This window comes from Rhipicephalus sanguineus, chromosome 10 (assembly GCF_013339695.2).
Source record: "Rhipicephalus sanguineus isolate Rsan-2018 chromosome 10, BIME_Rsan_1.4, whole genome shotgun sequence".
Taxonomy (NCBI): domain Eukaryota; kingdom Metazoa; phylum Arthropoda; class Arachnida; order Ixodida; family Ixodidae; genus Rhipicephalus; species Rhipicephalus sanguineus.
This window is the reverse complement of record NC_051185.1, coordinates 18872603-18898348: the sequence shown is the minus strand read 5'-3', so window position 1 is coordinate 18898348 and position 25746 is coordinate 18872603. Positions and strand designations below refer to the sequence as shown.

Below are 25746 nucleotides of genomic sequence, written 5' to 3'. Positions count from 1 at the left end.
TGTAGCGGAAAGGAAGCCTTTACATGTGGTGGGACTGCGCGGCTTCAAATTGATATTGCATTTTATGATTTCAAAATAAAAAAATGATCAAGAACTAAGTTCGTTAATTGTGATGAGTAACTGGTTGCTTTTGACTATTAATTTATTGATGAACATATTCTGCCGTTTTCCCTGTGGATATAATTTATTTCTCTCGCCAAAAATTGCTCATAAATTAAGCGAAGCTGATAGTAGGCTATCGCAAACATTTTGGCAATATGGCCAGCCAGCCGCAGCATCATTATTCGCACCACTATGGAGAGTTTGTCATGTGGTTGTGAGGGTGAAGAATGCTGCAGAAAGACTGGGAAATACGAAGCTCTTTATTTGGGCGAACTTGTGCCCAGAAAACGAAAACTCAAAATACAAGTGATACATGCTACGCACTGATAGCGGCGAGAACAGTCGCCGGCCGTCGAGTAATCTGATAATCGGTGGCACACTTCGTCTTTGAACCTTCCAGCGTTATCGCTGGTGTTCTCCAACAAAAACGATCGCGAAGCTTCTCAAACATTGCGGCGCAGCCTGCATCGAACACTGCGAACAGTCTTTGTGGGTGAAACCTGAATGCATCAAAACAAAGCAATAAACACATGTGGCAGTAATATCACTAGTAATATTACCTATGGTACTACCGATTGGATTATCGATAGTTTGTCGATAGTAGTGCTATCGATAGTTTGTTTACACTATTGATAGTTAAAAAAAAAAAAGCTATCGATGCTATCGATAGTGAATTTACCGATAGTTCTGCATCACTAATTCACTAGCGAATCTCAAAAGCTCAAAGTCTTGGAAGCGAGCAGACCTCGAAATCTAGCAAGACCTTGAAAACTTTAGGTGTGTAACATATAAGTTTTAACCAAAATGAGGTTGCATTAAGGCGACAGTAACCTGTGATCACTGGACTTACGGTAATGTAGCTTGGATGAACAAGACACTACACAAATTCACCGCTCTTTACGTGATATACATTTTGTACACGATTGTAGCAAATTTAATTCAGAAGCCTTCTGCAACACTTTTGAAGTGAGAGAACGACCATTTCAAACTCAAATGTACTTGAGCTAGCTGAAATACATCATCCAGATACAGACAGCAGTCATGACAGGTACAACTGCACACTGGAACCAGAAACCAAGCGATCCGATTGGTTCCAGCTTCAAAGTGGTCCCAGTAACCATCTTCTCCCAGCTGCCAAGTGGGAACGTGTTCTCTAAAACCTCTGGCTTCCACAGCAGCTGTAAATTATCCCCTGGTACTTGAAGGTTCACTCCATCAAACCTTTCTGAAGATCGTGAAGACACTTTTTGTTTCTTCCAGGGTCTGAAAGGTCAAAAGGGAGATGGTGGAATACCTGGAGAACCAGGCCTTCCTGTAAGTATGTGCTGCTTGTGCAATGTTCGTCATTTGTACAATTTTGCTTAAAAAGACGACATATTAAGTTGAGTTAACTGACGTAGGGTGTCCCTGGGACCATGGGACCAAGAGGACCACAGGGCCCTCCAGGCAGTACAGCAGTGGTGAGTTCAGCCAGATTAAAACCACTTCGTCTTTATTTCAATGATTTCCCACTTTCATACTGCAAATACCAGGCAAAATGCATCTGCAAATAGCTAATAAATCAAGTGCTGTGCTTTAACGCTCATAGAGAAACTCTGCTACAACTTGGCCAACTGCAAGAAAATGTTATTAATAATTTTCTCAATTACTCAACATATGCTCAATTTTTTAACAATTTTTTTTTTCAGTTTGAGAACACGTGTCTAAACTGAGAAATTAGAACAGACCAGTATCGAAGTCATGAAGTGTGATTGCACGACACAGTTAATTTAAAATATTACTGGTGTCGCTAATACCACAAACTAAACATGTGAAGGCACTGGGGTGATCTTTGTGAAACATGTTGCGTAGTATTTGTAATTTTCTTGCAAAAGCTTGTAACGTCCAACTGCATTTTGCTGGCGCAGGTTGAAGGACCAGTTGGGCCTCCAGGAGTTCCCGGGACACCGGGACCCATAGTAGGTTATCCAAGCTTATGGCATAGAACTTAGGTTTCTAAGCCGAGTTCCAAAGGGCTCTGTGTTTCTAGATTTACTGAGAACAGAAGCCTTTCATTTCCTATTGTAATGCTGCTCATTACTGTGCATCCATGTTGAGCCAGTGCCTGTGCTGCTTCATTTTGCTACCGATACACCTCAAGGCAGTTAGCAAACATTTTCTCTACTAATGTTTCCGTCTAAATGTTTCGTTTTTTTTTTTTTACATGGACACTCAGCGACATGAATTCGTGTGTACAAGGCATTGTATAGTTGCTTGAAACCTAGGAATTAATGTAGGCTTCAACCACAGTCATTGCTGTCCCACTCAGAGCAAATTTGCATAGGTGCCTCATCAAATTGCACTTGATAATTTCTGTGACTTCAAGCACTGCGTGCATATTTCAGGTAGGTGATTTTCCCATACGGACACATGTTCGTGTTGCTGGTTCTCGGTCCAGAATTTGAACTGCCTGGCAAATTTCAGCAAAAATTCAGACATCACTTCTAGAGGAAATTGCATACTTTAAGTAAGGACAACAAACTTTTAATTACTAAAATGTGTAGCATTTACATTAGCAGCGAAAAAGCACTTTGTTTACAATGAAAACCACCTAGCACAACTCTCTTGCACAGACGAATGGCAGGCACACCGCAGTTCTATGGGCCGAGCTTGTATTTATGCTTAGCTTGTAACCAACTATAGTCAGTAGGCATTGCGAGAAGTCACTACCAACAATCAGCAACCTGGCATTATGCAAACGCTATTGAGAATACTGAAACCCTGGACACACCAAAACTCTCCAGCCACCTCAAATGTCATATACTAATGAGGTAAAAAGTCTATAGATGGGGTACATTCATTGTTTACATTATTGTTGGTATAAAGTCTTCTGCAACTGGGTTGAATGCACGTGGACATTTTGCAGACAGTTTATAATCCCATTAAAAACTTTTTTTTTTATGTACAGCATGTCCTTCCTTTCTACATCATTGCAATAGATGCGCTGGGCAATCTCATCACTGAGCAGCATGCAGTCGGCCCAATGACAAGAATGCACGCTAACATCTTGGAACAACTGACGAACTCATTCCAGAACTGGAATTAACTTTGCTTGTTGGCTAGAATTACTAATCACTGCACTTTAATTTATCCTAAACAGGGGGAGCAAGGATTACGAGGACTGCCAGGACCCTTGGGATTACCAGGAAGCAAGGTGACACCAAAGCTTTGGCTGACATGTATATCACTACTACAAGATATTGACAAATCTTCACCTTGTCTTGAAATATGCCCATTATCATGTTTTATTATTGCGATAGCAATTATATGGACAGTCTCGGCTGGATTTTGCCGTCGCCGTCGCCGTCATGCACCGTATATGTATAAGTATGTATATATATATAAAAGCCCCAAAGAAAAATAATTCAGAAAAATGCTTCCGAAGCGCGGAATCGAACCAGGGACCTCTTGTTCCGCAGCGAGTGGCGCTATCCACTACGCCATGAAACGCAGATCCTCCACGTAGCTAACGGCGAGCTTTATATACATACCCTTTACCGCTGGACGGACTCACAGACGGCAGGCGATAATAAGCTTTCTTCATTACCAGCGAGATGGCGCTAGCAGCGCGACGGGCGCATTTAAAAGTCGTCGTCAAGCTCGCTCGCTTCTTATATTTGCGCAGCGAGAACATTGCCCTTCCGTTGTCTGCTCGCGCGGTTTTCTCGCGGTGAGGGGAAGAGGAATGTTTCACGCTTTCACCGTGATGTCCGCGCTCATGTTACCGAGCGTACGAAAGTCACTCGAGCTGAAGGGACGCCGCTAAACGAACAAACAGAAGATGAGCGCGAACTATCAAGTGTCACAGCTCGACAGTTGAAGCACGCTAGTTTCCTTCGCTGCTTCGGCCGCCTTTGCAACAGGAACGCTGTTCAAACTGAGAGTATCCATTGGCGAGCCTCACTTCGTATAGCATTAATTTCTTGCTATCGCATTTTTTTTTCAACCTGTTGCGTTCTACCTGACGTCCTTTTTCTATTGCACAGATACTGCATCCCTCACCCCTTTCCTTAGTAATGCAAGAACCTTGTTTGTAACAAAAATTAAAATGAAACAAAAAAGGTCAACAACGATCAGCTCCACATTTCTGCATGCTTCACGGATCTATCTTATGCAGCCAGCTCTTTACAATGTGTGAAAGGTTAATTTGATTTCTTACTGAATTATGTCAAAGTTCTCACAGGCATACTTCAATTGACGAAAAACTTACCACGACTGAACCTCGGTATGATGACTATGACTATAATGAATATATCATAACAAAGTAAGTTGAAAATATGTCTCGAAATCGAAATTTCCGTCATATCTCCACTGCGAATATCAATTACTGTCTTCACATTCCCATCGCATTTCTGTTGTCAATGGTGTTTGTCGCACTTGTCAAACCTAGACATTTGAAACTATACAAAGAATAAAACTAATGAAGTGAACATTTTGAAGTGAAAGTGATGTTAACAGAATGAACAGATTGTTAAGACAATGACACAGAGCCTAGTTACAAATTGTAAATTTCTTTTTGATGTGCGCAGGGTGAACCAGGTGAACGAGGCAACACAGGACCAACCGGTCCTCGTGGTTTCCCGGTAAATTACGATGCACTTTTTGTCAAAGCACGCACATAGTGCGCTGTTAAAATACGTCATCAGCATGAGATATTATGGAATATCGACATAATATGCGAATGTAATTTAAAAAATGAAAGCTTACAACCAGATTTTACAGGAATGTTGAACAATAAACTTGCCAACGTTACAGCGCACTATGGTTACAGAATTCAAACACACTTCTTTATTTTAGAAAATTCATAAGTTGACTCTTCAGACATTTAGCAACAGCTGTGACAGTTCTACAGTGACAAAAAAATCTAGCCAGTGGTCTACTGTGAACATAAATATAACAAAAACATGCGCAAAACAACTAGAATGCTACAATATGAATATGTTGCACCAACAAGGCCAAATATCTACCCTCGCCAACTAGAACGCGTTGTTGCATTTTCGGGAGCACCTACATGCGTAAAAATGGTTCAGTCCAGGCTGCAGGATATGCACAATGAACTACGTCACAGTTGCAAACTTGATACTAAGTGCACGTCACCATGTACTCTGACTTGCGACTTAATTTTATGTGCATGGTAACATCACCATAAATTAAAGTGCAAACAATAGCAAAAGAACTCCAGTGCACTGTTGCATCAACCTGCATTTGTAAAGGTGCCTTAATTAAACGTAACCATTCGCATACTAAATAAGTAAAAACTGGTTACAGGGCCATTATACGTTGCACTTCCATACAATTACACATAGCACTTGTGCAGATTAGTTTTCTGTTTGTACTTAAGCTTATAATGATAGCATCTTATATACATCCTATCATATGTTGAAATGCCAAGTCATAACTTTCTATTAGAGAGAAAGTTGTGCATGCGGGATTGTAGAATCTGAGGAAATTAAAAGATTGGTCCAGGCTTTCACTTTTCAACAGTGGCTGTCTTATTCTAGGGCGAACCAGGGCCCAAAGGTTCACCAGGAAGCACAGGCCCCCAAGGTCCACCTGTTAGTATCCAACATTTACTTAATTAATGAAAATATGACAAAAAATGTAAACATATTCTGATGTAAACGTATTGTGATACAGGCACATACATATGGTTGCATTTCGTTTACCACACAACCCAGTGATAATCATACTACACGTAACCTCACGCAATGCTATAAGACGGACAGCGTCTTTGTACAAGGATGTGTCAGGCTTGTAATTTTTCCCTGCATTACGTAAAAGTTCACTTACAGCTACAAGCTCTGCTTTTTTGTATTTTTTGTAAATCATGCCAAGGTGCAACTCGCTGCAATGCGCGAGCAGAAAGCACTTTCATGGGCAAAAGAGAATTCCAGATTGATTCATGAGGTTTACTTAAAGTATGTGCTGCTGTAAAGGGCTGGAGGTAAACTTTGACCACTTGTAATTCTTTGATGTGCGCCCAAATCCTAGCAGACAATTGTTTTGCCATTTCGCCCGTCAAAATATATGGCTCTTAAAAAAAATAAGCACAAAAGGAAGACAGGTTGGAGACTGACAAGTGCTTCTTTGTGTCCATCCCATCTTCATCGTTTTCCTTTGTGCATGAAGTTTATTAGCTATGGAATACCAGTTAGCCTGCTCTCATATCTTGCTTAATGGCCATCACAGCTGGGAATCAAACCCAGGACCTTGTTCTTAGCAGCACACCCAGAGAACCATTACAAAGGGCAACAAATGCATGCACGAACCTGTCTCCTCGTCTACCTACAACTACCAAAATTTACTGGAAAATGCCACATTGCTTGAAGATGTTTCAGATATTGAACAAAACCATGGAAACACCCACCCACAAAACCACTGGACTTCTTTTGGAAACTTAATAGCTCTCCCAGCTGTTTTTCAGAAAAGTAATACACTCAAATCTCGATATAACGAGCATGGATATAACGAATTATTAGTTATAACGAAGTAAATGAAGGATAATCTTGTCATATATACAGTGTTACGAACATACATTTATAACAAATTTTCAGATATAACAAACTTATTTCCGTGTCAGATGCGACTTTGTTATAATGAGGTTTGAGCGTACTATTCTTTTGTTCCCAGGGCCCCCCTGGTCGTGACGGTCTCCCAGGAGTCACAGGCGCAGGGCCATCGTCTCCAGTGAGTTTAGAAATGGTTTAATTTCGTCCTTCATATCAGCAAACTAAATAAGCACACCATCATATTACAATCGTGAGTGCTCCAAATTGAGTATGCATAAGATCAAACTTTGTCATAATGAAACACCAATTGACATGACGATGACTATATTATATCTCATGTTCACTATAAGCATGTATTTCTTGCACAGTGATCTTGATGAGACAAGAGTTTCAAGTAACTTCGTCACATCTGATGTTTCGTTACATTCTTTTTTTACTAACTGAGGTTTCGCTTGCCTTAGACAATATCCCACTACTTGAAGTAATGCATGCAAATAGCACTCCACAAGAGATGATTCAAAACAGAAATTTTCAACAGGCAAGATAAGTACAGGAACACCAGACAAATGCATCAGCAATCAAACTTGGTTCAGCTACATTTACATCTGTAGTAGGCTCCGTTACATGTTGATATTAACATAATGTTTAACACCTACAGACAAAAATACAGCCTTAGATTTTATTTTACATTTGAAAATATCCCTCACTGTTTCTCAATTTTTTTTTCATGCACTATCTGCATATGCAAGTGTTAATTTCAAAGCGAATAACATCAGGCACTCTTGCAGTAAATGTTACTCAGCAACAACATTTCGATTCAACTTGAAGCTACACGCTCTTAACGATGATGAAGAGTGGCCAAACATGCAATACTTTTAGAGCTGACGTCAGTACAAAGGAAGGAACAAATCTCGAGAACAAAGAGGGTCTAAAGACACCTTTTCTTCTGCCTCTACTAACCGTTTCATAACATCTTCAATTTTCTGGGAAGCTCTGCCTCGCGCAAGTTTGTGACAGTGTCGTTCTCGACATCCACATGCAGGGTTTACCTGGACGTCCAGGCGTTCCTGGGGACCCTGGACCACCAGGCGTGCAGGTAAAGCTTGAGGAGATTTTTCTTAAAGGGCCTTTAAACCACCTCCATTTCATGCGCAAATCGAGTTCAGAATGCTGTCCCGATCAACAATGCCAGACGCGGCAGTGCTACAAGCCATGGGCGCACCACAAATTCCAAGAAACAATCTCTTATCCTCCCTGGCCATTTCGGTATCCCCAGTGTTGGCCGTGACGTTAGCATTCGAGTGTGGTCATGTCATCCACAAAAAGGACCTGTTTGTCTGCATGCAGGTACGCACACTCACCACTCAGAGCACTTGGCCAGGAGGAGAGACGAGCTGAAGAACGAAATGTAGCAAAGGAAAGAGCAAAGCGAGCTAGCGCTGCTTTTGGATCATCAAGCGCGTGTAACTCCGCTACAACGGCACCGTTCCGAAAAATTTTCGTGGCTACGCGTTTGTTCAAGACTCGTGCACAACTGCAACACCACAATTAAGTTTCTACCTCTGGGTGGTTTAGGGGTCCTTTAAGAACACGACTATCTTCAACGTCTCCTACCAAACATACACTTCCAAGCTTCTGTAGACAAAGTAGTCCATTTCTCCATATTGGCTGAGAACGATGTCTGATGCCACGATCTTCAAAAGGTATCCTTCTCTACGTTATTAAGCACTACATCGAGACATACGTTATTAGTGCATACTTCTGACATCATAAAGTGTCAATTGATTTACTAGGAGAATAGCCTATGTGTCTCAACTATCATGCAGGGTGAAAAGGGCAGCCCTGGTCTACCTGGCCCGCAAGGTATTGAAGGTCAAAAGGTGGGGTGGCATTTTAATCCGGCTGCAATAGGAACACATCTGTGTCATCACTTTACACATTTAACTTTGTTTTTTTACTTTTATGTGCACATAAATTTTAAACAAGCATCAGAACACTCGGACAGGGTAGTGGTGAAGAATGTGACTGCAGGGCACGTGGAGACCGCTGACCGACGAAGACTAGCACTGTCTCATTGGTCAGTCTGTTGTCTTCACATGCGCTAAGGCCACGTTTGAAATAGAATACCAACTAGCGCATACGCAAACCTTTCTTCAGTAGTGAAAAGCCCTGTCGGTTTGGAGGTGTTTCTTTGATAGGGCTGTGTTTAGAAAAAATACCTATCCCCTTCAGCGGTGGTGTGTACAACTGTACACATAAACTTCGGAGGAGCGTCACGCACCACGTGTTTCTTCAAAAGGCTTTAAACGCAGTGTGCACATTCGTGTAGGCTTCCTGAGTGGACGACTAGAGGTCATTTAACTTCATTCTGCTGTGCATTGCACCAGAGGATCACTTTGCTGGAGACACTACCATGTTCGACGATTGTTTGACGTTCCGCGTTCCAGGACCAATGTCAAGCGTATTTTTTTTCTTTGCTTGAAATGAATACAACCAAAAAACAAACTGTGCATGCATTTTGCACCTAGTATTTGATTCTTTTTACGCAAGCATTGAAGCTGACTGAATGCAAAATATTAGATATTTAATTACATGCTAATTAACATTAATTACCGAGACTCACACAAAACAACACATTCCTTCATTTTCCTTCTTGAAATGTAATAATGAGTGCCTTGGAATCATGCCATGCGAATTTGATGCATTTTCAGACATTTGATCATAATTTGCTCCTGAAGGGGATATATCCACCTCTCATTACAAGAATTTTGACAATTAAATCGTCATGAACAGAAATCATTTAGTGTCTTTTATGTTCACAATTCTGTAAATCGCTATTTTCAAATCTTGTGCCTCTACTGCGTGTCTTCTGCAGATCAGGAAAATCAGTAAAGTTGTTTTACGTCCAGGTAGCAGCTGAAAATTGCCCCTAACATTGCCGTAAAACACATGATGAAAACTTGGGAACTAGTAACACCTTTCACAACGTCTCTAGGCTCCGATTCAGTCAAACAAACTGTGCAATGCCCTTTCAAACAACCCCCCGAAGACGAAGTTAAGGCAGTCGAGAAAAGCTTGCCTATTTTTTCGACATGGCATTCAATAGAATGTGCAAAAACAGTGACAAGGTTGCGATTTCTACTTTATTATTATTTTTTATTTTGCTGTTACAACAGGGTGACAAAGGTGACCGTGGTGTTCGTGGTTTCCCTGGCGTGGCAGGCCCAAAGGTAAGCACTTACTCCACAATCCCAATAACACATGATACAGTCGAACCATAGCAGGATCGTAGTTGAACTGAACTTCGCTGTGAGACAAATTTAAAAACAATTCTGTAAGGTTCAAGTAAGTATGCACATTCAGATTTGGGATGATTCAACTGTTATTTCAAGCTGTAGCAAATGACGTAAATTTTTGAGCCATTGTGAAATGTCTTCATAGTAATCAGCGATGTTCAGTCACAATGCACATAACTAAGCTGACATATGAAAGCTCAGTCATTCATGATCATGGCCAAGATCTGTACACTTGCGAAGCACTCACTGCATTGTATGGACAGTGCTGACAAAGCAATTGAAGAAACGAGCGTGAAGTTTAATGTGCCACGAGAAAGAATCTGTTCTACAACATTAAAGGGGAAAAAACCCAGGGAGCAATCAAGGACTTTTCAACTGAAGGTAATCATGACAAGCAAAATAAGAATATCTTAGACTGACTATATTTATTTATTTGTTTACTTATTCTTCCAGTCCCAATGGGGACCATTGCAAGAGGGCACCTAAACAAGAACAAAAAAAGCACAAATAGATAGAAAGCATCAATAAATGACAACAGATCTTATACAATATTACGAGGAGTTGATGGGAGCATAAGTCGTATGTTAAAACACTAAGAACAGATATGCGGTACATAATGATCATATTCAGTAACTGGTAAGTAGTGCTGAAGTTGTGTTTTGTTATGGTTAGTACCGACTTCAGATTGCTTAGAATAACAGACAGCTGGGCTAGTTGGTAAGTATTCATGTTAAAGAGACAGGGCGTGCAAACACGGACACAAGAGAGAAGTCAAGACACCACAAATGCCGACGGCACAAATATTTAGCGAGGCATAGGTAGGTCGTATAAATGAGAATACATTGCATTGCTATTGTCGTAAGATTTCAGTCCCACAATCCTGTTAACACAGTATACAAGTTGAATTCAGAGTTCATGAGATTGAACTCTCTTACACCATTCACACTTTCAGGGGGATAGAGGTGAAAGAGGCTACCAAGGTGACGCCGGTCCAAAAGGTGACCGTGTAAGTGCCTTCTCACTAATTTACACATCACAAGTGTGCATTAAGTCCCTTAACAAAATGTGTTCTTTCTCAGGGTCCACCTGGAATCGATGGAGCAAGAGGGGAGCCAGGTCTTATTGGACTGCCTGTGAGATCAGTGTCCCCTGCTTTCTTGCCCCCAACCCCCACCCAAGTGTATTGAAACCTGTGGTATACGTTAACATCTTCACTATCAAAAATAAAAAACGTAAGCAAGGAAAAGAGATGCAGTTTGCAAAATCTCATTTCACATGGTTCCACAAGGGCAAAAAAAAAGCATTCCGACAAAAACTTCATTTTTCAAAGGTTAAAAATGGGTTTCCGCAAACGGGAACTTTAGTTGCATATATATGGCAAAAAACACCGGCAGTAAATGCTAATTCTGGGTTTCAGTGCTTCAAATATTTTTTATATGATTCCCAAACAGCAATTGCATGACCTTTTTTTTTTCACATTACTCGGCATGCAAAAAAAAAAATATTGATTTCAGAACTTTGAACAGTTAGGACTATGCAGCCATGCACTGCACAATCTGCCCACCGCCGTTTTGTTTTGTTCGTGCACCAGCTGCTAATGCTGACTTCTGCAGTTCAATCTTGGAGTATGGGTAAATCACACTCATGGCGTCAGAGGCGCAAGTTTTCATTGACCCTGAGCAACTTGCTGTAGTGTTATTTGCTTAAGAAGTCATGTCCCCGAATGTGGACACAGGTAGCAAAAAGGATGAAAAAATTGTCCCCTTTACTGGAAAGACAAATTAAAAGCATGAGTGATGTAAAGAAGGTACAATGGCTGTAGGATCTCCTGAAAAAGAATTCATTATCTCAAAGCATCTTCAGTCAAAAGCAAGCATTTTACTCTTGCTGAGAATGATTGTCTGTTTTTGTTGTCACTAGTTGACCGTTTAATTCGAAAATCGCTGGAACAACGTTGCTTGCCTTTTTGTTTCGCTTTTTAAGAACATGAGTAAAGAAACCTATTGAGTGCAGTTCCCCTTTTTTATTTTATTGTTTAGTGTACTTGCGAGTGTACCACACTGCTAAGCTCTTGTATAAGATCACAGTATTTATAAATTTATAAAGCCCTCGCGAACTTTTCATTTGATTATGACCTTCTTTTTGTATTTTCAGGTGAAGTTATGGACTCGACAGTTTCCAACCATTAAGAAACCCGCACCTCAAAGCACAATTGTTTGATTCTTGAATCTAAACCAAATTTAGGCCTAAACTAAATTGCCAGTGCACATAAAAAATCTGAATCTAAACAGCTTTCAGCCTAAACTGGCATTCCTCAAGCCTACTGCGCGAATGGAAATGCATGCATAAAGCTATCAATACACTAAACATTTACCTGTTATCTCCTGCTTGATTTTACTGAGAAGTTGCTCTTCAATTATTCTTTTTTTTTCTTTTTTTGTTACAATTAATTTTGAACCCCTGCACAAGCCATGGTTGCATGCAAAGATTGAAATTAACGTATCACAAATGAATGAATTAAATGCACTTTTGAAGTTGCAATATCAACAACACAGCATGAGTGTACAGTATGTGCAAGCTGATTTAACTGAAGACAGGCTAACACAAATGACAAAGCAGACTGAACAAATGCCCACGCTACACTTAAAAATCTTCCCACTGAAACTGTCTTTTATTGCATGCATATCATTAGTCTACATTTCGTACAACCAAGAATGAGTGATTTTTGTGCAAGCAAGTTCTTGCAATGTTACATAACTAAATTTTAACTCCTGATTTAAGGTCAGTATGACCCTAAAAGCATTTCGTAAGATCATATTTTGCGAAAGTCAGGTTCTAGTGTTAACCATGCACTAGTGTATGCAGGAGCTAGACTTAGATATGTATGGCATGCAGTCAATGCTTACATGTTCTTGAACACCTCGTAGGGGCCCACCGGAGCAGCGGGTGCTTTCGGTCAGCGTGGTGAAAAGGGCGAAAAAGTACGTTGAATCGGATGATGTCAACATTCCTGCCTCTAAAGCCGCGATGTGAACCATGTTTGCAGCTCGAAATATTATAGTTAATTGCCTCTACTGATTACTTTTTATTGTCTGTTTTGTATTCTTGTATTTAAAACTTTCATTGTACACTCTGCCCCTGCAAAAACGCAGTCGCATCTGACACTAAATCATTATATCCGAAAAGTCATTCGTTATATCCGTATTCGCCGTAACGAGGTTTGACTGCATAGTGTGTTTTACATATGCCTTAACTTATGTCAGAAGACTGGAAGTATTGCAAATAATCAACAAATTAACACTTGAACAAATAAACTATCAAACTACAATGACAGTGCCCTGTCATGAAGCTTTTAAAAAATGCACATTTTATTGGCACGAGTATAAGCGCAGAGTTTTATGCGACATTTTAATGGTAGAGAACAATAAGCTAGTAACGTGCGGTGAAATATTATTGCACCGCCTCCTCTGCATGCAAATAAAAACTTTTGTGTCACAGAATTCGTGCAGCATGATCAGTACACATATAAAGTGCTACTCCACAAATTATTCTTCGTAGTTGAAGCTGCATCAATATATAGGGTTGCCACCTCTCCCCGAGAAAAAAACCAGCCCTTCGGGGGCCGGTTTTTTAATTAAGTTAATGTTGAACAATAGAGGCCATGTTTTTTATAGCATGCAATGCCATTTAATGTAACATTCATTGAGCAAAATAAACTTAATGTATGCGTACACAAAAGCACAACACTGAGCTAGCCAACTAGCCTTATTGCTGGCACAAAAATACCCGTACTGAAGGTACGTAAGTGAGGTCTTGGTTATTGCTCTAAATGTGCTGAATGAAAAGGAGCCGCCCGTCCATAAGAAGTTCTTTTTTGTATCTCAATCCACTAGGCCAGTGACATCGTAGACACAAACAAACGTTAAAATGTACACTGTGCATATGTCGCAAAGATATCGGATATTCATATTTACATACACATGCAATAACATGCTCTATTCCAATGATAGCTACCCTTGGAAGGGATCTTAAAAAGGGTTGACTACTTAAGAGTTTTGATGAATGGTGATAAATATTTGATGTTGTAGTTGTTGAACAGACACTTGTAAAACGCCCCAGAAAATAAATAACTGCGATATCATGACAAAAAAAAAAAGCGGCCAATGCCAGCCAGTCTTAGGTGCGGACCAGCAACCGGCCCGCTATCTAAGAAACCGGCCGGGTCGGTCGAAAACCTGACAGGTGGCAACCCTGTCGATATATAATAGAATGCAATCGGCCATAGAAGAAGAGCACGGTGCTTTGCATTCATCAACCAAATCGACATGGCTCACGAATGAAACCCATGGAAATCCATACATTAACTAAGTGCATTCCTCCATTCCATGTTGCCAGGGGGAGATTGGACAGCCTGGAACTCCTGGAGAGCCTGCCATACCTGGCGAGCAAGTGAGTGAAGTGAATTCTCCAATGCAAGCTACAGAAACTCGCATTTCATTTAACAGTTTGTGCTTCCCCCAAAGTTCTGTTTGCGGTCATTACCGAGATATCGCAGCAATTATTTCATCAGATAAGTTCAAACCGGTGAGGGTGAAGCTTTCAGTATGCGCAAGTACAGCAAAATGTAATAAGCAGAATCTTAGTTAATGGAAATCGCTTATTAAATTGGATAGCTTCTTTAATTGGTTGGTTTTGCATCCGGGTAACGCAAAGTGCTTTCGTTCAAAACCATGGACGCAAGCTCTAAAAGACTTTTTTGAAAAGAGGGACAGTCTGAAATATATTCTCGTGACACCTGTCTCCTATCTAGAAAGTCATCTTTAATAAACAGTGACAAAGACTCGACCTGCACAAGTCTTATTCAGCAAACAACTGAAACAATTAGAGCGACATTCTTCTTTTTTCAGCGCCGTCACCATCATTTCCTTGAATATGTACTCTTCACAAACTAGCAAAGCATAGTCATTTAATATCAGTTAGACAAGCTCCATACCACTGAATAAACTGGCCAATGCAATCAACTCTTTAGGCTTAGGACATCTAACAATGTTAAGGTTGTTTATGAAAAATAATGCCGCACCTCTGCACATCTTTCTCAGTAAAAGAACATCTGTTACTTGGAACAGATTTTTCCAGTCCCTCGAGGTTCCATTTAACGAACTTTTACTATGATACTAATACTTGCACCCCCAATACCAAGTTCACTTCTGCACATATTCTAGGGACCTCGAGGTTATCCTGGACCAAAAGGGGAGCCTGGATCTGACGGGGTCAAGGTATGGCCTTATGATCTATACTCAGAATAGTAGTATTTTTAAACTGCAAGTGTTGACGAGTACAATGTTAACAGCAGATGCTAATGGTAAGTGCTCAGATTCTGTAACATTAACCAGGTTACCTGTGACATTAACAGGTTAACAAGTGAGAACCTCAGCAAGACTTAATTTGTCACTAAACGCAAAGGGGAAGATAGGAGGAGCCAAACTATTCGAAGTGGAAACTGGCTTTTTCAAAGTATCGAAAAAGTTTGAATACAGAACCGATATTTATTTCAACAAGATGCCAAGCTGAAAATTCGCATACGAAAACCATCATAATCTGCGCTTGTCGAAAGTGATATCATTTAATGCACTCATTGTATGCCATTTCCTAACTTTCGGACGATCGGCCATTGGTGAAATGAAAGCTGTGGGTTTCCTTGGTGATATCAGGAGGTAACGCTAGCACTACCCTTTCTTGTGTCGCATAACTGTGACTCCTCAGCAGTCAAACAGTCTTAAATTTCACATCATTATTTAATAACGGCCACGTCTCTTGACAGAAATGAAAGCGCACAAGAACACAATAAGACAAGGCAGATTAAGATCTACACTCTGCCTAGCATCAATATCCAATTCTAGTTTTAATTATGCTGTCAAATTGGCCTTTAGGGAATTAGCATTGCGAAGGGCAAATTGTAAAGAAAGTGTCCTAGTTTGCGTGAAACCGACTGGCTGTTTGTCACTGGCCTATTGTACTTACCTGCATAACAATATCAGCACTCTTGGCTATGAAGGTAACGAGGTAATTAAAGGTAATGCTGACATGTTTTTCTCGCACTTACCTTTATATCACCACAGAATTATTGGTGTCCACTTTCTCAGCTTCCTCAACCTTATAATAATAATACTATCTGGGGTTTTATGTGCCAAAACCATGATATGATATGATATATGATATGAGGCACATCTAAGTGGAGGACTCCGGAAATTTAGACCATCTGGTGTTCTTTAACATGCACTGACATCGCACAGTACACGGGCCTCTAGCATTCTGCCTCCGTCGAAATGCGGCTGTCGCGGCCACGATCGAACCCGCGACCTTCGGGTGAGCGGCTGAGCACCGTAACCACAGTACGACCAAGGCGGACCTTCCTCAACCTTGCTGGTATTCCTTAGAAGGGTGGCAGATGCCTGGTTAGTAATCCATCACTGCCGAGGTGTACACTGCCAAGCAACGTAGACAATGCACTTGCTACTCCATAGTCCATATGATTACCTCACCACCAGACTAGTTTGGACACTTGAGCTGTTTGCTGTTTCACACAGGGCGCCGTGGGACCAATTGGACCGAGGGGATACCCAGGCCTCCCTGGCCTGCCCGTAAGTCCAGCAACAATCATTGGACATACATTTATTAGCACACGAAAGCTACAGATGACAGAAATTCTAATTCAACAACACCTCATGCAGGGCCCTCCAGGAAGACCAGGAAAGCCAGGACATGGTGGAACAGAGGTGACATATTGTGCACCAAAATTAGGTCATGCAAAGAGTGACATTAGAGACACAGTCGAGTATGAATCGAAAAGCACGGAAATGAAGCGAATCAAATTTATTTCGAGTAGTCTTTGAATAGTGAAAAACCATTTTTACAATTATTACAAAGTGGTGTTCTCACTATAACATTCACAAATTTAGCGTTAAATCCACAAATGGGGCATCAGTGACGAATAAGTAGATTCTTCACATGTACGGAACTCTTCAGAATGAAAACGATCGTTGTATGGTCAGCAAAGTCTGGCAACAAAGCCTGCTCCACTGTATGCTTAAGTTGTTATCATTTATGCCTCCTATGCTATGCCCGTAAGTTTAACATTCCTCATACTTTTGCCCTAATTTCTTTTTTTTTCTTCGCAGCAGTAGACAAATATTCATAAACTGTTTAATAAATGTTTGCAGTTATGAACAGTGACTATTCGATTTGAAGACTTAATGAAATCAAGCCCCATTCGATTCAATATTCGAAATTTTCTAGATTTGCAAACCCTTAAGAAAAACATCACTCGTCAACAAGTTCATGACAAATTCCTCTGTTCATACCAACTAAATCTGTCTGTATGCACGCTATATGTCTTATCACAACTTGTCAGTAGAGGTGCCCTAGTGTAATGTAATCAAGGGGTGCCAAAACAAAAAACTACCAAGTTGAGTTAACTAAGCGGTTTTGTGAAATGGGCCACTGCAGTTGACAACTGGAATCCCATGTCTTTTCCTTCCTACAACTGTCACTAAACTTAGGGACCAAAAGGAGCCAAGGGCGAAGAGGGACCACCAGGACCGGAGGGAGCATCTGTAAAGCGATAAACTTGCAAAAAAAAGCATTACTGACACTAATCTGCGTGGCAGTCGCTAACTCTAATTGCATAATGGCTGTGCCTTCAGCATGTGGAATGCCTTTCTGTGGTCGTCACAGCTGAAGTGAAGTCAACAAACAACAAATCCAAGAGCTGTCTTAGAGCTACTTATTTTCTTATATTTCGTGCAGAATTAAATATTAAGAAAATAAGAAACGAAAGTGCGAAAAAAGGCAACTTCTATCTGATGTAGCGATGCTCCACTTGAGCTATGGAGGCAGCACGTTTCCGTCCCTCCCCCGCAACTTCGAGTTTTTTTTTTCTCCTCGAGTGCACATTTGTAGTAAACACTATAGTAAACACTACAGCAAACACAGTGCTAGCCAGCACTGTCTCAATGCCATTATTGTAGTGACACATGCGTAACATCCTTTTTAACTGCAGATGTAAAGTACTTAACCAATCAACAAACAGTCATGAGCTGCCTGTAGGCACATAGCAGGTAGCAAACATAGAGAGCAGTCAGGATTTTAGAATTACAGTTGCATAAGAATGCTACAAACAACTATTCAAGAACTCAATCAGGTTGTCTTGCTGCAAAACCATGCAGCAACTTTTTGCATACTTCGGCGTACTAAATACCTAAATATTAGGGTTGCAACCATTACATCTGCAAGCAGAACCTGTCTTTCGGATCATACCCAAAGCTTGTGTGCAATACTCACAGTACTGACAGTACTCATTTTAGCATGTGCCCATTAATTCCCTACTAACAAAACACCTTTCATAACAACGATGGTTATATTCTCGATTGATCACCTTCAGGAGTATGCTTACTGTTGCATCTGTTTTGTGTTCAATGTGACATCTGGCATGATGCCAATTGGAGTGACAAGCATGCTGCCTGTAGGGCAGCATGCTTATCGTTGTACCATTGAACATAGAACACTGAATGCTGTCATTATACCACTGAACAATGATAATCCCCAAAAGTGATCGATCAAGAATGCAGCCCCCGGGAGAGCATGGACAACCTTTGTTCGTCTCACACCCTAAGAAGCCATTCACGATCCTATAGCACCATACACCACACATCACCATGTGACAACTGTTCAGCACACCGTTTTACGATAACAACATACAGTGTAATCTACTAACCTGGAACAACACGCACTGGCAAAGTGCTGAAAAAGAGCTGGTGTTATTGCCTCTTCCGAGCTAACAAAGCTGCAACTGCTTAGACGCAATGCTGAAGACCAATGCATACATTTAGGCAATGAAAAAAAATGAAAGCGACTCAAATGCATGGATACGCGACTGACACAGATTGCTGGTCGAGCCTTGCAAAGATGCAAAAAGCAATATAACGCGTCCACAGGGTCCACCAGGGAGACAAGGCCCCATCGGAAAGCCAGGGCCTAAAGTAAGAACTGCTTGCAAGTGATATCAAAAGCCAAGAGCACGAAAATTTTTCTTCCATCGCACTGTTGCTCAAGAGGAGGACAATTAAACCCCGGATGATCACATAAACATGGTTTCAGCTCAATTTGTTAATTTCAGATAATTACAGCAATTTGTCCCACATTCCAGAGTCAATGCCACAATATGAAACATGAAAATAGACCAAAAACAGAAACATAACACCCCTGCCGTACACGCAACCACTCACGGAAGCAGCAAAAGTGAAGGTACAGAATGCTTAAGAATTATAAAAAATCTGTGTTACAAGAAAGCTACATCACAACCCACAGAGGAGAAGCTACAAAGCAGCTGCAAGCTGCCTTAATGTCAGTCGTTTGGTGTAATGTGTTTCGAGATTTCAACCCTCAAAGTGCTGAGAAGCACATTGCATGCGACTTGCACATTTCGTAATCATTTTATTCTTTTGATCTTGTTTTGTCTTTTTTTCTTCGTGTCTGGCTCGCAAGCAGCCGCAACCAACTAGCACTAGGACCAACCAGAACTAGTGATAAATGACAAGAAATCAATTAAATCAGAGGAAAGAAAGGTCGTTAAGAAATATGACCACTACAAGAGAATCAATTCGTGAGTTTGCAACTGCATTACTGTATCACTTTCTTAAATTCGATCACATGCCATGTTATAACTAAAAAGCTCTATGCCGATAGCAAGGATCATATTTCAATGACACTAATAGCGGTTGCAGGAGCCAAGAATGTTGTTTAAGCTATCACGTTCTTTCCAACAGGGCATCTTTGGTGACAAAGGACTCCGTGGACCAGAAGGACCGAGAGGACTGCCAGGACCACAGGTACAAATTCTTTCAGAAATAACATTCATAAGGCACGAACACAGTTACACCTAAACTTGTCAAAGTGAATAAAACTAAGAAAAAATGTGTTCAAACTTCTTTTATTCATTACCAAAAAGAATCAGAAGCATGCACTGCTCATGTCACTCACAGGGTCCCCCCGGAACCCCTGGAAATCCAGGACCCCCAGGTCTGCCGGGCATCATGGGGCCCAGGGGGCTTCGGGTAATATATTTGCACCTATACAGCAGTACTTATTCTTCACGTAACTCGCTAAACATACTACAGTTAAAACTCCGTCTAACAAAACCCGATTTTACGAAGTTCCCTATCTAACAAAGAAATTTCCATTCCCTGGCAGGTACCCTTAGGGTTCAATGTTGTCAACTACTCGAATTAATGAAGCTTTCATGGTACTGAACTCAATTTAACGAAGTTTGCCCGGTAATAAATGAGCAAAAATGCAGTGATTTCTTTCGGATTTTTACAGAGACGGCTTTTCTTAGGACGTGCGATGTAAAGCTATCACACTAAAACATCTAGCCGCCCTAGTCACGACACTAGTCTTTTTTCGACGAGGCTACATGCCACAGTCGGCAGTGCTTTTACCTATCAAATGGCGTTGGGCAGTACTAGTTCGTTGTCCCTGAAAATATTCTCACATGAACACAGTGGTTGCTTTCGTTATTTAATGGTTTATGGGACAGATGGCACTGAGTGTCTCCTTGGAATTTTTTGCTCTGCCTGCTCACACATTATAACTGCATTCATTCTCCCCGTCTTTGAATATTCGCAGCTCGTCGTAACTTAACGTGAGCATCCACCTCACATGTATCACCCGGAAATGGGAGGAATTCATGCTCGGGCTGCCCTTGCAGACTTTTCACATACGCAGGCATGTATTAGTGGCAAATGAAATGCCGCGGTAGCTTTCGGACGACGCAAGGTTACAATTGTAGATTTCGAAGGGCCAAAAGATCCCTTCCTCAATTTTACGAACTTCCCGATTTAACGAACTAAATCGAGCGCCTCGCCATCACTTCGTTAAAACGAGTTTCAACTGTACTTCTACAATACTACTTCTACGTTGCAATATGCGACAAACTTACTGCATGGAAGATATCGCAGGTCTGTGCCTATTCACCACCAAACACCTCTGAGAGACACCTGAGAAACATCCGAGAGACGCAGAACAGTTATTGTATTCTAGACCAAAATGTAATTTGTGCACTAAAAGTATAAATGTGATTAGACAATGCAATATGATGCCACCTTATGTCCACACGTTGTTGTTGCACTAATGAATTGAGAAGTTATTCCCTACAAAATGTCGCACACCAAGAACAACGGTACTTTGAAATGAAGGGAGGCAGACTTCCACAACTGCACTGTACTACTTACTTAGCTTTCATGGCAGAGCACGCAAAGTATGAAACGAAGTACGGAAAATCGCAGCTCCAGTCTTCGGGTGTTTTGCTGACAGAGGCATAGCTGCCAAGCCTTCAACCGCAGGTTGTGCGCGAGCCATTTGCTCACTGCATTCGTTAGAGTTGTCACATCATTATGAAGGCACGCTTACTTGCTTTTGCTGTTTCTTGTCTTAGGGACTGGAGGGTCCTCCCGGGAAGCCCGGAGAAAAGGTACGTTCACATTTTTTCTAAGACCAAGGTTGTCTGCTTGCAACAAAGAAACAATCTCACTAACTTTAATCCTGTTTTGAGTTACTGTTCTGTCTATACTCGGTCTCAACCTAAGAAAAAATGTCAGCTCCAGCCATCGCTGTCCCCTCTCATAAAGAGCACAAGTGCACTGTCCAATTGCGCTTACTCATTTTCGTGACCTTAAGCACGTCAAGCACTTCATGAGTGTTTAAGATAGCCGACTTTCCCACAGAGACCCCCACTTGTGTCGCTGGTTTTAGGTCGGAAAACTTGAACGTCCTGCCAAATTTCGTCAGGAATCCTGCCATTGCTGCTCAGCCAAATGAAAGGTTTTAGATAGTAACGACAAACCTTTAACTCTTAACATGCGTAGTATCATTAGCCAAGAAAAAGTACTCACGGTCCGAGCAGAAACCAGCTAGCACGACCGTCTTTCACAGATGAAGGGTGGCCGCGCCCTTCGCGCCCTTCATCTGTGAAATGAAGGGCACGCCGCCCTTCTGTGGACAGAGCTGCCATTTTATCTTAGGTTGTAACCGAGGACAGTATGACAATGACCCACACTGTTTTACAGGGCGAGTGCATCATCCAAGCCAAAGAAGAATACCTCGTGGCACCAAGCAGGCCGGTCAGTGCAAGACTCTACCTCAATAAGAACATTTGATAATGCTTAAAACTTGTTTGTATGGTCGTAGTAAGATATGCTGGTTTGCCTAAGTTACAGTAATATTTACACAGGCGTCAAACATCTCATGGATTTGGATTTCCTGAACAGACACTAATTTTGTATGCCATGTCAAGGCAACTGTCCTTTGTTTAATTCTCCTGACATGCAGTTGGAAACAGTACTGTAACATACCGCCTAACTGCCTAACAACCCTGTATACTGTGTACATCGACATTTTCACTATAGCATTACACCAGTGCCGCCTATATAAGCTAGCGTGCTTATTAATAAACCATTCTTTCCATACCCACAGTCCCTTCTCTGCACGTCATGTCCACGGCAGTTGCCGAGCCGCTGCCACAAAAATTTAATGAAGAATTTCATCAAAAATATTTAATGAGCACCAAGTGGGCATTTTTGATCATTTCTTTTAGCATTACCGACTCGTGACACTGTACATAGGTGGCACATCATGCCCCCTTTTGTGTTACAGTTTTATTTCAATATCAGGAATACAGATGTAACAAATTTACGGTTAAGATTAAGTAAATGAATGGTAGCCTTGGCATTAATTGTGATGTAAATGTAGTTTGTAATGAAGTTACTTTCGTGTTGGATGCAGCCTCGTTTAATGAGGTTTGACTGAGTTACATGTCAGTGTGACGGCCATGCAGATGCGCTGGTTTCAACTATTTGCTCAAACGTAACACTGCTTCTTTTCAGGGACTGACGGGGCCCATGGGACCGCCAGGGCTGGTACTGTGCACAATTTAATGTTCTTCATGACTAAGGCTGTTCCACTGCTGCGAGCTGATCAAATGCCTTGCTGGCAATAAGCCCTCTCTAGATATAATGCATGAACTGGCATGGTGTTACTAAAGGCCAAAGCGTTTAGACTCATTACCAGGACACCTTTCAATACGGCAAGAGCGGCATTTGGTTTGGCGACATAATGCAATAAGTGTGTAACATTTTGTGCCATCAGAAGCTGCAACCGTACCTGCACTGGGCCAAAAAGTTTTGGTTCTTCAGAGCTTCCTTCCTGTTAAGAATACCAGCTGCCCTTGTCTCCCCTCTAATCCGGACTGTCATATTCTTGTCACTTATTATTGTGCCTATTATTTTTCTTTCTATTATTCAGTGCGAAGCCTTCAGCTTCTTTTTAGGTTTCTTAGATAATTACAGTCATTTTGTGTAAACCTGTATACCTATGGCAACGAAGTACAAGCAAAGACACACAGAAGCTGAAATATAACACATGTGCTAACACAGCACACAATTTATATCACGTTTTCCTTGTTTCCTTGTTTGCCATCTTAAAAACCGTTTCACCTCTGCAATGTATTATGTATTCTGTGCTTCAAATCAACAGTAAGTGCTCAGGTTGCCTCAGCTTCCCTGTGTTTTTTGCTTGTGCTTAATTACCACAAATATCTACAATGTAAGCTTCTTATCATTAAGGAACCTCGGACACAGAAGGAATAAGACATGTATAGATGTGCTTTGCTAATTTACTACATAGAGTCGAAACCAGATATATCATATCTGAAGGGCATTGTAAAAGAGTTCTATACATACACTCAAACCTCGTTATAACGAACACGGATATAACGCATTATCGGTTATAACGAAGTAAATGAAGAATAGTCTTGTAATAGCCACAGTGTTACAAATAAACGTTTATAACGAATTTTCGAATATAACGAAGTTATTTTCGAGGCAGATGCGACTTTGTTATAATGAGGTTTGAGTGTATATGTAATTTGATATATAAAATATTTTATACATTGAAAATATATTCAAGGGGATTTTACAGTTGTATAACTGTTTGATATATAATCCATTAGACATGGGTTCAATATATGCGGGTTTAGCTGTGCACATATTAACACAAGCCTAGCTGTTCCCCTCTCTATATATCTACATTTGCAATTAAATGTTGAACTCACAACGGCGTGCAGCCAGGTGAACGAGGAGCACCCGGGGAACGTGGAACTCCTGGTGTCCCCGGACAAGTGGGCATGCCGGGTACAGATGGATCGCCAGGCCAGCCGGGTACCCCGGGAAACAGGGGGCAACCAGGAATGCCGGGTCTACCGGGACCTCCGGTCAGAATATGCCACCTCATTTTTGTATCTGAGAACAACAGAAAAACACGGAAACAATAAGGGAAAAAAAATATAATTTGTTTCTCTGCACCACTGCTACACCAAATCACAAAATGTTGCAGCGACGTAGAGACATGGTGCATTCATCCCGTCACATTGAGGTGGTGTACTTTGCATTCAGCTTGTCAAAAATTAGCGCTTGCTACGCACCCTGCTCGTCCTGAGCACCACGCTCAAGCTTGGTGCGCTCAGAACTCTGACCATGTGGCTCTGCCAATCACTTCGTAAGTGGGAGAGTTGGTACAGCATGTTTGAAACATGTTGTACAAAACATGTTGCACAAAAGACAGAGGACCAGTAAAAAAGGGACACAGACAGCACTGTTGTCTCTCCTTCTTGTACAGGTCTTTCGCGCTGTTTTTGTTTGAAATATTTCACGAAGTGGCTGAACTTTGGTACGGGCATGCTTTCTCGAGCTCCAATCTCAAGTATGCTTTTGAAATCGCTGCAAGTTAACTATGAATTTTCGCATTATTGTAGGAATCAGTCAAAGGTACCATTAGATAAGTCATAAAAAGATAGAGCCTTGAACGAATGGGTTATGGAAAAGTGAAGGCTTAGGCAAAGGGGCCACTGAAAGGTGGAGCTTAACAGACAGTTTGATCGGGCTAGTTGTTACTGATCCATCATTGTAGATGGCACAAAACTTTACTAAGGACAGATACAAAAAGAACAAACCACAAGCGCTTTGTTTTGTCCTTTTTGTATCTGTCCTTAGTAAAGTTTTGTGCTATCTACAGTCATGGAAGGAGGAGGACTAGGATCCTCGTCATAAGGAGACGGAGAAACAGGAACAGTGACCATGAAAGCAGCCGTTGCCCTAAGAGAAGTGCCTTTGTGTTCTCCACAGAAGCTCATGTGTTTGTCCACTAAGTGGTTATGGCGCTCGACTGCTGACCCGAAGGTCGCGGGATCGAATCCCGGCCGTGGCGGCTGCATTTTCGATGGAGGCGAAAATGTCTGAGGCCCGTGTACTTAGCTTTAGGTGCACATTAAAGAACCCCAGGTGGTCGAAATTTCCGGAGCCCTCCACTACGGCGTCTCTCATAATCATATCGTGGTTTTGGGACGTTAAACCCCAGATATTATTATTAACAACTGCTACAGGAAGAGGCATACACTGTAATGAATGTTAGATACGCAAACATATTTCATCAGACTATAGTGTGGTGTCGAATTGTATGGCATGGTGCAATATGCCTTGTTTAAAGGTGCCATGATGCCCAATTTTCTGGTGAAGAACAAGCTGGTGAATTTTTAGCGCATTTGGTCTAGCACTTAATTTATAACTGAATACTTTTACAAACATGCAAGCGGGCTGAGAGTCGGGCAACACTGGCACGTTTGCGAGCCATGCCATAATAAGCTGCTTGCTGTGCGAGCGTCTGCATTCTGGCGAGCGATTTGGTTTCGTGGT

General features: G+C 41.4%; 1 protein-coding gene across 1 annotated transcript in view; it reads left to right on the top strand.

Moving 5' to 3' along the window:
• LOC119407179 (collagen alpha-3(IX) chain) overlaps positions 1-25746 on the top strand; it is an 85550-nt gene that overhangs the window by 47182 nt on the left and 12622 nt on the right. The window contains exons 13-35 of the mRNA XM_049419624.1: positions 1363-1416; positions 1503-1562; positions 2010-2060; positions 3242-3295; positions 4671-4724; positions 5643-5696; positions 6772-6828; positions 7693-7746; positions 8477-8530; positions 9827-9880; positions 10899-10952; positions 11026-11079; positions 12874-12927; positions 14342-14395; positions 15169-15222; positions 16534-16587; positions 16678-16722; positions 19771-19833; positions 19987-20058; positions 21438-21473; positions 22069-22122; positions 22885-22917; positions 24123-24269. Of these exons, the coding sequence (XP_049275581.1) occupies positions 1363-1416; positions 1503-1562; positions 2010-2060; positions 3242-3295; positions 4671-4724; positions 5643-5696; positions 6772-6828; positions 7693-7746; positions 8477-8530; positions 9827-9880; positions 10899-10952; positions 11026-11079; positions 12874-12927; positions 14342-14395; positions 15169-15222; positions 16534-16587; positions 16678-16722; positions 19771-19833; positions 19987-20058; positions 21438-21473; positions 22069-22122; positions 22885-22917; positions 24123-24269 (1320 nt within the window). The remainder of the gene's footprint in view (positions 1-1362; positions 1417-1502; positions 1563-2009; positions 2061-3241; positions 3296-4670; positions 4725-5642; positions 5697-6771; positions 6829-7692; positions 7747-8476; positions 8531-9826; positions 9881-10898; positions 10953-11025; positions 11080-12873; positions 12928-14341; positions 14396-15168; positions 15223-16533; positions 16588-16677; positions 16723-19770; positions 19834-19986; positions 20059-21437; positions 21474-22068; positions 22123-22884; positions 22918-24122; positions 24270-25746) is intronic.